The sequence below is a fragment of the Lotus japonicus genome, chromosome 5 (genome assembly GCF_012489685.1).
Source record: "Lotus japonicus ecotype B-129 chromosome 5, LjGifu_v1.2".
In the NCBI taxonomy this organism is placed as follows: domain Eukaryota; kingdom Viridiplantae; phylum Streptophyta; class Magnoliopsida; order Fabales; family Fabaceae; genus Lotus; species Lotus japonicus.
Window position 1 is genome coordinate 6,710,529 of NC_080045.1, and position 12,454 is coordinate 6,722,982.

General features: G+C 34.2%; 2 protein-coding genes across 2 annotated transcripts; both read left to right on the plus strand.

The window, feature by feature from the left end:
- The first annotated feature begins 1,021 nt into the window (after window positions 1-1,021).
- On the plus strand, window positions 1,022-4,559 carry LOC130720528 (uncharacterized). The gene is made up of 4 exons (XM_057571176.1): window positions 1,022-1,245; window positions 1,342-1,449; window positions 2,849-3,016; window positions 4,236-4,559. The coding sequence occupies exons 1-4, from the start codon at window positions 1,144-1,146 to the stop codon at window positions 4,356-4,358; spliced, it is 501 nt and encodes a 166-aa protein (XP_057427159.1). The 5' UTR covers window positions 1,022-1,143; the 3' UTR covers window positions 4,359-4,559.
- Window positions 4,560-6,396: 1,837 nt separating this feature from the next.
- LOC130718467 (glycosyltransferase BC10) lies at window positions 6,397-10,613 on the plus strand. The gene is made up of 2 exons (XM_057569062.1): window positions 6,397-7,447; window positions 9,609-10,613. The coding sequence occupies exons 1-2, from the start codon at window positions 6,938-6,940 to the stop codon at window positions 10,248-10,250; spliced, it is 1,152 nt and encodes a 383-aa protein (XP_057425045.1). The 5' UTR covers window positions 6,397-6,937; the 3' UTR covers window positions 10,251-10,613.
- The last annotated feature ends 1,841 nt before the right edge of the window (window positions 10,614-12,454 follow it).

The following is a 12,454-nucleotide window of genomic DNA, read 5'->3' on the forward strand; positions in this document are numbered from 1 at the left end:
GATAGTGCATTAGGACTTGGTGATATTTTCGATGAATCAAATCATATGCCATCTTTTGTTTGCATTTAATGATGTCTTCATCAAATTTTAGCATATAAATTTGTTTCATGTTTATATATAGTTTTGTCGGTCTACTTGAGTGTTTTAATACAAAAACATGTCTTTAAAAAGATTATCAGGTCAGACCATAATTTCAAAAAAGATCATGTTTAGACTTAAAATATAAGTTTTTTTTAACATACCTAAAATATAAGTCAACAAGTATATAATTTTAACATATTATAATAAAAGTTCAATGTAAAAATAATTCAGTTTCAAAAAAAATGTAAAAAATAATAAGTACATTTAAATTAATTATATTTAAATAATTTATTTAAATATACCGGTTTGATTAGACTCATACGGTTTTATGAATGATCTAAGTTAGACATTTTTAACTAAATAAGTTTTTAAAAAAAGTTTTTGGCCTTACCTATTTCTTAAGTCGGCCAGGTCTGGACATGATGTAGATTAGGGAATAGATTCACCTCCATAATCTGTTCTACTTCTATCCCTACAGCTTAGCGTACTAAACTTGAAATTACAAATTAATCTCACGGTTATCAACTTTGAGGGTACTTTGCATAAGAAAAAAATGCAGTTTGAATGTTTTTTAATATTTTTTTTTCTCATTTCGGAAGAAGCAAAAATAAAATACTTATTTGAGCTCATTTGATAGCATAAACTCTTATACTCTTATATCAGTGTTTGGAGAGCTTATGAAAACAACTTATGACCTATCATAAGTTGTTTTGAGCTTATTTTCATAAGTTATAATGAAAAAGAATTTATGCTTATATATAACTTATTTTTAATTTATTATTTTAATACAAATTTTAAAATAGCTTATGAATAAGCGCTTATAATCATAAGCTTAATTAAGCTGTTTTTTCAAACAGAATCTATATTTTTTTTTCTATATTATTTTGTAGAAAAAGAGGAAAATCTATGAGTAAAGTCTCTCTATATTTTCTCTATTTCAAGTTTCAACCATCCATCGAAATTCCAATCGAATCTTAAAGTTCCCGAAACCGAAAGCAAAAGTGTGAGCTAAGAGACAACGTTTGTGTTGTGGATTGTGATCAACACCAACAACAAACAAAAATGGTGAATTACATGTTGATGATCAGTGCTGAGCTTGAAAACCTTACGAATCTTCAACCCCAAGGTGGCTGCGATGACCCCAACTTCTCATACCTTTTCAAGGTTCTCTTTCTCTTCTCTTCAACCTTCCAATCTTTCATTCATTTTTGCATCTGTTGATGATGGTGTTTATGGTTTTTTCTGTTGTGAATTCGTTAGGTGAAATGTGGAAGATGTGGGGAACTGAGCCAGAGAGAAACTTGTGTGGTCTTGAACGACACCGTTCCACTCCCAGTTGGCAAGGGTTCTACCCATCTCATTCAAAAGGTAATCAATCAATCTCTTCCTCCCTAATCAAACTCACAGATTATTCACTTGAATAGAGAGTAAACCCTTTATTTTTACCTCCAATCTTGCTAAAATTTTTCATACAAGTCTCTATATTAAAGAAATTTACTAGTAAAAGATAAAATATGAATAAAGTGCTTTTATTCACTAAAAAATTTCATACAAGTCTTTACTTTTTAGTTTTGTGATCACACCAAAGATAGACCGATGACCTTTATTTGTGTTTTTTTAGTATTGGGGCTAATATGAAAGATTTTGATAAGCTTGGGGAATGAAACCAGTGTTTACCTGTTGAGTAACTGGATAAACTTTGTAAATTCTATTATAATTTTAGCACATTTAGATGCGGGCCAAAGAGCACTTATCAGAGCTTATTCAGTGCTTTTTTTAGTAGATAAGCTCCAATAAGTGTTCTTTAGTTCGTATTCGAACGGGGTCTTTGAGTAAGTAGTCAAGTTAGTGGATAGCATTGATTTTTCAGAATATGAAAATTATTTTGTAAGTCTCTGAAATATGCAATTTGTTAGAAAAATTAGTGCATGTTTGGATTAAAACTGAAGGTGCTTTCATTTTCCGATTCGTGAATTCCAAAGCTCTAGGAAAATAATTTTTGGATTGGGGTTGAAAGCCCTTTTAATTACTCCAAACCCTGCGGTTTTCCAAACACAATCTAGTCCCTGAGTTTATGATGTTGCACACATATTATTACCGTGGGCACTCTTATCTTTTAGATACTAAATTGATTGTATACTCTTATAGATTAGAGATTCCTCACCTGTATTTATATTTTAAAAACTTTTCTTACATGGATTGTTTAGCATCATGTGCTTTCAGAAGTAACCCTTTCACCAGCAATTCTAGCTATCCATTAATAATATTCACCTAAATATAAGTCTAGTGGAAGTACATAGTTCTCTGAGTTTTCATAATATTCATCTATTTGATTGGATTGTGGGTATTTATTGTTGAGAAAAGCGAAGGCGATATTGCCCAATGTATTTTATCATATGCAAACTTGACCTATTATATGGCTCCATTGAGTTCTTTTTCAACTAGGTAGAATAAGTTCATTGCAGAAACACAAATGAAATGCAGCTCATGATTTGCATGCAATTATCTGAGTTTAGGTTTTTACTAATCTAAGTTGGGACTTTGTATCCGTACTTACACTTAAAGAGTGAAGACTGATCAGAGTTCAATTGTGTTTGGTCTAATGCTGCTTGTGTTTCCATCTATGTCATAGGATGAATGATTCAGGAAGTGTTATGTGGTTCTACTGCTTTAGTTTAAACAATAAGCCACATTTTCATTCGTGTGACATTCCTAACTATGTTTCTGCGGCAGATGGTTTCTTGATACCCTCTCTTTTGGTATGCAGTGCAAATTTTGTGGCAGGGAGGGTACTGTCACTATGGTTGTAGGCAGAGGTAAACCACTGACCCACGAAACTAGTGAATCAGGGAAGTACAGCCCACTGATGTTATTCGACTGCAGGGGCTATGAGCCAGTAGATTTTGTATTCACTGGTGGATGGAAAGTTGAGTCGGTGAGTTTCCTTGTTTCATTCATTTTGGTATCATATCTTTGATGACTCTGATCTCCTCTGAATGTTCAATGTTGCTGTATATAACCTGAATATGTAAATAGCTCATTACTCTCTTTTCTCTATTGGATGTGTCTTTTACTTGTATTAACTACTTGTTCCAGTTGGATGTCACATTTGATCTGGTTTGATGCTTATTGTTGATAACTAGATATATATTCTCCCCAGTATCAGTTCTGAAAATCATGTCCGGAAAATTCACCATTTGTAAGTCCAAATTTTGGTGAGACTTGCCAGATATATAGCTACTCTCTTCCGTTTTAGATCAAATTTAATGTGAAAGTTATACTAGATGATTTTCCTGGTGTGGAAAACCTATATTCTAGAATTAGGTATCAGCTTTCTTCTTTATATGTAATATATATTTTACCTTCTTCCTATATTTCTTCCTCATTATTTTGTCTACTGTATTTGCTATTTAATGGGTTTGAGTTGAGAATTGAGATCATTCTAGTTCTAGGATTACTCACTTGATTTTTGTAAACCCTAAGACTAGCAACCTAAGAGGAAGGGGGGGGGGGGGGGGGGGGTGAATTAGGTACACAAAATCAACAATTAAAATCACAACTGTAAATTCAAACAGCTTCTTTCGGTAACATGTTACCGTTCCACACTAATTTGTAACCAAGAACAGTGTCAACATATCATTCCTGTTAATCTACTACTAAATCAGAAAAACGTCAAGAAAACTAAAAAAATCAGCAATGGAAACGAATTTACAGATCAACCAAGCCATGTACATGATCCAAAATATGATGATACAATTAATATACGATGAATCTTTAGTACCAAATTATCAAGAAATTCTAAACTATTACAAGTCTTCATCTTTAAGCTTGATATCTCCATTATTTTTCTTCTTTTGTTGGTGATGTGGTTATCATCAAAACTTTGCCAAAGTCTAAGGAGTAGATGCTTCTTCACATTTTCACTGTTCACTTCTGATGCACTTGCTTGACGTTTTCTGTGTGTTTGGTTGTGCGTTCTTCTACCATGTATAGCCTTGAAACCACATTAGCCAAGAAGCTTTTATATAGTAGCTTTTGACATATATGTGCCGCGACCGGTGCGCACCAGGTTTTCCTAATAACTATTTGTGCCATGATAGATTTGCTGCATGTTTTTCCTGTTTTCTATTTAATGGAAGTTTTACTTTTTGTAGCTGGAGGGAACCAAGTTTGAGGATGTTGACCTGTCAAGTGGAGAATTTGCCGAATATGATGAGAAGGGAGAGTGCCCTGTCATGATATCCAATGTTCGAGCTACTTTTGATGTGGTGAAGTAGAGAGAACTATTTTCTGATTGAGCATTTTCGCGGTATATAAAATTGACTGTTCTCTTTTCGATAGGCGTTTTGAGCTCTGGGGTACATCAAAATTAAGCAAAAAATTTGTGGGATTCCCCTTAACATTACATGTTAATCTTGGTATATTTCTGAGTGGATAACAACTTCCAGTTGTAAGTTATCGATGGAAATTTCTTTGCACTTCCATGTTTTGAAATGTTTGTTGTTTCAATGTCTTTTTTCAATCTAGATTACCTGCGTGTCCTATACCTTGCCTGCAGGTGATATATGATTCATGCCAAGAATAACTGGTCGTCTATATTGTCCTTCCCCACTACTACTCCCCTTGAGTCCGGTTTCTATAAAACTGAGGGTAAACATCTAACATTTAGGTAGGGTGTGTTTGGTTCAAAGGAGGGGAAGGGATGGAAGGGGAAGAATTTTAATTCATAACCACCCACTCCTCTTGGTGGTGGTTGCTGCCAGGCAACCCATGTAGTGGAGGAATGCATGCCTGAGCGGCGCCAAAAGCCTTAAGCCCTGCCCGGTGAAACTCCTGAACCAAAGCTCCAAGCATGCAACACAATACGAGACACCACCATCTGCTCCCCATCAAGAATGTGAGAGCACCAATTCTTCCAAGTAGTTGTAGAAAAGGTAGCATACACCTATCTCTGCCCTGGGAAATAGCAGAAAATCACTCGCATAGCTTAGACGTAGCCACAACTTAGCCAAGTATAGTTGCACTTCACAGCCAAGCCACACTTGCTAGGCAACACCACAATCACGGAGGCAGTGCACTGCCTCAGAAACCACAAGCAAAGTTGGGAAGCACCCTCCGAGTGAGCAGAAGAACACTCTGAGGGAAGGACTTCATGGGAAGCTTGCCAAATAAAGAATCAACCTTTTTAAACCTAGCTCTTAGTCATAAGTCATAACCTCAAATTTCAACATATTTCTATATGTTTAAAAACACCTTAAAATCTTTACCTTCATCAAATGAGTTGTGAAGAGACTTAACGATCTCCTTGGTAGACATTCTTTTTTATTATTATTAAATCATGCTATCTTTTAATAAAATTATATTTTTATTTTTCGATAGGAAAAATAGAATTATTATTGAAATAGCATCTTGAGAACATCCTTCTCATTTCTCAAGTAGGAAAGCAACAACCAACTTAGAAATGATCACATAGGATCCAAAGAGAAAGAGGCTCATTCCTAATTTCCTATTACAATAGGATTCAAACATATATTCATAATTTCATATTAAATCAAATCAATATCAATTATTCCTTAAATTTATTACGAAATCAAATAAAATTGTCAGTTTTTTTTTTTATCAATGTTTATATTTTTTCCCTACTCATAATGGATATTGACAAATTATTATTGAATTAAAATTTTAAATATTTATACCTTTTTACGTTTTATACGGTTATAACATAATTGTTAATACTCATTAATATTTTACAGTACGTAATACCGTAACAGCAACACAATTGATTAATGTAATATTGTACGGTACATTTTATAAAGTAATTACTTATTGTTAGTGTATGTTTCAAAAAAAAACTTATTATTGTTAGTGTAATGAAGTTTTACCTTTAATATTCAATTACATTATGTCTTTTTTTAAAATTGATACATTATGTCGACCAAATAGTTACATTTTTTAATTTTCATTAAAACAAAAATAAATTGATGCTTAAACCAATTGATAGTTAGTGTAAATGGTATATACTTGATTCCATTTAATATAAGGTCTTAAGTTTGAGATGCTAAAAAAAAATCTAAGTTCAAGTTTTTTAACTCCTAGTAAAAGAATTAGTCACTTTAATGTGAATGTTCCCGACTACAAAACGTAATTTTCTAAAAAAAAAAAACAATTGGATGAGAGATGGTGAATCTATCATTTTCTCTTATTTTTTACCTTCTTAAAATAATACTATAACTGCAATTTTACAGCACAGTAAACCGGTAAAAACTGAGAGGCAGCGCCTTGAAGATTCCAAGTCCTCACAAACATGACTAAAAGGTGGCAACGCTCAACAACAACAACAACAACAAAAACAACCTTAGCCGCTGTCGTGTGTTTCCATTCAGATTCCTCAAATTCATTCACCCTCAATCTATCTCCAAAATCAACGCCTACTAACATTTTCACTTTTTCTTCCTCTCTGACCCTTCCCATTTCACTGTTTCTCATCTCCTGTATCAACTAGCAATTTGGTAAGATCCCACAAACAAAAAATCCAAACTCAGTTTTGTTAATACCCATGTGTTGTAATCTCGTTCTTCATTACATCACATGTTCAAAATTTGACTTTTCTCACCTTAGCACCATTTTTAGATCCATGGCGGTTGTTATAGTTTTTTAGTGATTATGGCTCAATTTTGAATCACATGTGATATATTTCATGCCCTTATATTCATTGATGATCAGAGATCTTAGTTGCATTACCTAGACACAGAGTAGAGGGTGGTTGACAACTTGACATAGAAGAATTTCTTTTTTTTTTTCATTTTTTTTTTCACTTTTCTGCTTTGATTGCTTTTGGTTTTGGGTTTTGAGCAAGATGCAATCCAGGGTTGTGACCCTTGAAGAAGGAAAGGAAAGAACCAACCAGTCCAAAGGCTTGCCTTTAAGACCATTGCGGCTACTTGTTCTGTTTATTGCTCTGTGTGTTGTGTTCTCTGTGATCAGCATATACACTATTAAGCATTTTGGGATAGAGAGTGTTGTCACCACAGTCAGCTCAAGTTTTCAGTTTCAACCATGTAATGAGGGACAGGGTGGTTTGGAAAAATGGATTAGCCCTCCTTCTACATGGATCCACAATATGAGTGACCAAGAATTGCTTTGGAGAGCTTCCTTTGTTCCTCGGATCAAGGATTACCCTTTTGAAAGAGTTCCCAAGATTGCTTTCATGTTCTTGACAAAAGGACCATTGCCCTTAGCACCACTTTGGGAGAGGTTTCTGAAGGGGCATGAAAGGCATTATTCTGTATATATTCATTCACTGCCATCATATCAAGCTCAGTTTCCTCCTTCTTCTGTCTTTTATAAGAGGCAGATCCCTAGTCAGGTATGGTGATTTAGATCTTATGCTGCCTACAAGCTCATTTTTTCACTTGTAGTTTACTGCCTTGATCTGAAGTTGTGGATACTTAATTGGTGCTAGTTTAGTAGTTTTACATGGTTCATCTACTATCCTCATATTTTCATGTTTTTTTCTTTGGCCATGTTAATGCCTGTTTTAAGGCTCTGATGAGAATTTTGGTATCATTGATCATGGCATCTCTGCACTTAATATGGTTATATCTTACTTTCTGAATTCTGTCCAGTGGTGATGCTACTACTTGGTCAGTGCATCAGGTTGTTAGACCTAGGTAAGGACCTAAGGAAGAGGCTGAGGAGGGTATGCAAAATATGCTGGTTTACTATGCTGTGAGTTTTGGTTTCTAACAAGCTTGAGTTAGAAAATTTTAGTAATCTTGTCATGGCAATGCGATTAGAAGAATTTTAAATTATACTGAGAATATAAAGATGCTGGTAGGATGTATGTGAGCATAGAAACCAGCAGGGATCTGACCAAAGTTATGTGTACCTAGTTCTATATAAGGACATGACAGAAGTATGTGATAAGAATCAAATAAGATTAATCATTAGTTAAGGTTGAGCTTCCTCCTCGGAAAGGTATGGTGGTAATTGTTAACTATTTATTCTGTTGTCTTTTGTAGTTCTCGTTCAGATGTAGTCTTGATGGATGGTATGCTCATATTTAGGATTTGACAGGAAGATGGGAAAGTATGTTTAGGAGGTCATCATATTTTATATTTTTAATCAGGGATTTGTTATGGGCCAGTTTTTCTTAAAGTTTAAGCTATTAAGTGATGGCAAAATATTAGTTTCTAGAGCTAGTTGACCTTATAATGTGGGCGATACACTGGCTCACTCCATCCTAGGCTTATATTCAACTTAATTATGCAGAATAGGAGTGGAAAGGTTATAACTCCATAAGTGCATATCACCTGGTCAGAGGTTCCAATATTATGTCAATGAATAACTCTCCGAAAAACTTATTCTTAGATGAAGACATAAGACTAGTTTTAGATATCAAATAAGGTTCAGGGGTGACTTCACTGCTTTTCATATTACGATTCAAAGGCTAATATACCTGACATCTTGTTAAAGTGACTCATTTAACCAAACATTCCACATTGGCAGGATGACATAAAACTTGGGGTCCCCACTGATTTGGTTAGAAGCTTAGAGCTGAGAATGATCACAAAATTCAATTGCACAGAAACCTGCAGCAAACGGGAAGATCAAATTATTTTAACTAGCTGGTGAATGTTAGGTAAGCTATAAGCCCCCAGTGGGCTGTTTTCTGTTAGTTAAGGGAGTTAGGGTTAGTTTGTGGTAGTTAGTTAGAATTGTAACAGAATTTGACTGAGATAGGCTATGGAGAGGTTGGGGGAGAAGATTAGGGCGTATTCTATTTAGTTGGAGATTGGTTTTGGAGGGATAGATCTCTGGCTATTGAAATCTTGAGAGGAACAACTTGTTACTAGTATTAATTTTTTCTCTTAATAGCTTATTGATAGAACACAGAAATTAAGAAGAGAAAAGTAAAGGAAGAGAGAGAGAGAGAATTGTTTCCAAAAATAGCTTCTGTATTACTGGAATTAATCAAAGAGAAAATCCCCCCCCCCCAAAGGGTTTTCTCGTTAACACCTAAACTTGAGATAGGTACAAAGAATTAACCAACGAAATGCCTATTCCCTGTACAAGTCTGGTATTTTACCTCTCCCCCTTAGCAAACCTTCTGACTGCCTAACTCTACTCCTAACTATTGTATTAACTAATCGTTGCTTTTTTGTTCCTTGTAGTATATATCTTCCATAAATGTCCAACCTTTTTTCCTAAGTCCCTATCACTTATGACTAATCTATAAGTTTTTTAAAGCTTATTTTGATAAGCTTCTATAATTAGCTTATGATAACTTTCTCAACACTTAAGAATAAGGTTATATGATAAGCAAGCGCTTTAATTTATCTGTGTACTCAAACGCACCCTATGAACAGGTAGGGAGAGAAGATTAGGGGTAGTCTATTTATTGGAGATTAGTTTTGGTGTGTACCTCGAACATAAGGGCTTTGGAGGGCCTTACTTTCATCCAAACGTTGAAAATACATGAAAGGCTATGCTGGCTTTCAATTTATAACAATAGTTTTCTTGTGCAGGTTTCTGAGTGGGGAAGGATGAGCATGTGTGATGCTGAACGAAGACTACTTGCTAATGCATTGCTTGACATTTCCAATGAGTGGTTTATTCTGCTGTCTGAGTCATGCATCCCTCTTTATAAATTCAGTTTCATTTACCAATACATAATGAAATCCAAATACAGTTTCATGGGTGCATTTGATGATCCCGGTCCATACGGAAGAGGACGCTATAACGAGAAGATGGCCCCTCTGGTGAACATCACAAAGTGGCGTAAAGGCTCACAATGGTTTGAAATAAACAGAAAGCTTGCCATCACCATTGTTGAAGACACTACATTTTATCCAAAGTTTGAAACATATTGTAGACCAGCTTGTTATGTGGATGAGCACTATTTCCCTACCATGTTGACCATTCAAGCAGGGAATGCCTTGGCAAATAGGAGCATTACTTGGGTGGACTGGTCCAGAGGTGGAGCTCACCCTGCTACCTTTGGAAAAACAGATATTTCAGAGGAGTTTCTGAATCGAGTTCGTGCCGGTCACCATTGCCAATACAACAATGGAAACTCTTCTGCTTGTTTTCTTTTTGCCAGAAAATTTTCTCCTAGTACTTTGGAGCCTTTGTTACATATGGTGGATGCAAAGGTCTTGGACTTCTGAGAAATACTTTTCACTTTTCATTGCTACTGCAGGAAATATAGATGTAGAAGAAAGACTTTAGAAACTAGCAAGTTTATTACATGGCATGACCATGTGATTGCCTCATTGATGAGTGCTAGGTGGTAGAGATGAATGACCTCACTTTTTCTTACACCGCTGATAGCATGTTTGGAAATCCTTCTACATTTGATTCTAAAGTCAAAATCAATTTCAGGAAGAAGCTTCTTTGAGTATTTTGTGGGCACCAGAATTGTTTCTAAGGAAAAGTTAGATGATTCAAACATGTTATGAGTCATTTTTGAATGTACAAAGGAGACATATTTGATCATACTTTTGTTTAATATTAATTGTTGGATCTTTTTAGTGTGGGTTTTTTTATCCATTGGATTGGAAGTGAATGATTTTTTCTTAATCCAAGAACTTTTGATCTGTTGGGAAAATTGTGTCGGAAAACCAAATATGTCAGTTGAATGTGACACCAAACACACTCGAGTTTTCATCTTAAAGGAGAGAGGAGATATTGCAACAAATAGTAAACCAATTTTAATTATTATTAATTTATTATTATTGTCCTTCATAAGGCAAGAATGCAAGAAATTATCGAGGCACAAGAAATATTATCACAAGAGAAAATGCTGAACACTAATGTCTAAAATAAACATTTGCGGAGTTGCCCCTTTAATGTGATTTTCATATCTATGAATCTTACATAAAATAAGCTTAATTTTTCTTTTAGTATCTCTTAGACAATATGTGAGTTTGATCTTAGTTTTCTTTTTTTCTGAGCCAATTAAATCCCTCTCATCTATTGATATCATTGTCTTGTTAGTATAGCTTTCTCAGAAAGAATAAGTTGAAAAGAGGTTTGAATTTTTTTTAACCGATATGAGGTACTTGCGGGTAAGATCTTAATTAGTCCCATTATTATATGTGAAAGGAGAATATAATATTGTTTTTTATATAAAAATATCAATTTTGTTGCATTAAATAAGTGCATAGGTCTATTCACCATTACCCTCTTTGTTCAGGATATAAACCTACTTATTTGATGCTTATTCAATGCGATTATAACAACCTACCAACTTACTCCCTTTGGTTTTTCTTGCTTAAATTGTAAATGGGAAAACATAATCATTTCAAATAAAATCAGATTTAATTTATATGTACTCACCGTGTGAAGAGTTTTAAATACTCATCCAATCATATTTCTCAAATTTCCACAGAAGCATAATTTGGATGTATACTGTATTATATTGATTTAGGAATGGAGCTCACACAACTATCTCTAGAAAAACAGATATTAGGGAGGAAGTTTCTTAATAGAGTTTATGGTGGTTCCTATTGCCTAATCAACAATGGAGACTCTTCAATTTGTTCTTTTTGTGCTTGAAATTTTCTACTGCATTGGAATCTTGTTACATGTGGTGGATGCAAATGATTTGGAGTTTTAACAAATATTTTGACTTTCCATTGCTACTTCAAGAAAATATATAGTTTCTTAAGAGGTATAATTTATGCAATACTCATTTAAAAATTGAGGGGTTCCGTATTTTTTGTCCCTTGAATGACTATTTTATCTTTTAAAATCATTTTCATAATTTGCAATTTATTTCTAAATATTTTAAATAATAGACCGAACATTTTCCTTTTATAGATATGTACCCAAGCAATTTTTTTTTTACAAAAAGGTGCATTAAAGAGAAGAACTTCGTTTCAACCCATTACATAGATTAGGAATGACAACAATAAATTTGCTCAACGTAATTAAGCTTTCCTTAATCACAATTCACAAAAAAGCCTGTTCAGGCTAGCCTAACAAAAAACGAAGTAGCCCATGTTAACAAAAAGACCCAAAGCTAGAGATATATGTCGACCAAAAACACGACAAAGCTAGAGACATATATGAAACGTAGCACTAGAAAATATGAATTCCTTAGCAATTATCGCAATGACATGTCAATTTCCTCATCTCATTGGTAATGGTAACTGCTAGGGCCTAGGTGGTAGAGATGACCTCGCATGCATCGCCACCTCCTAGTAACAACAAAAGATACGGTACAAGACTACAAGCTTTTGGATGAGGTCGATGATCACTTTAAAATATTAAATAAGTCTCGTAGTTAGTGTAATTTATTTAACATTTTTAAACTCATTATTAATAATTGAATAATTATCTTCGCCCCTCATTTTTGAGGTGTGGAGAG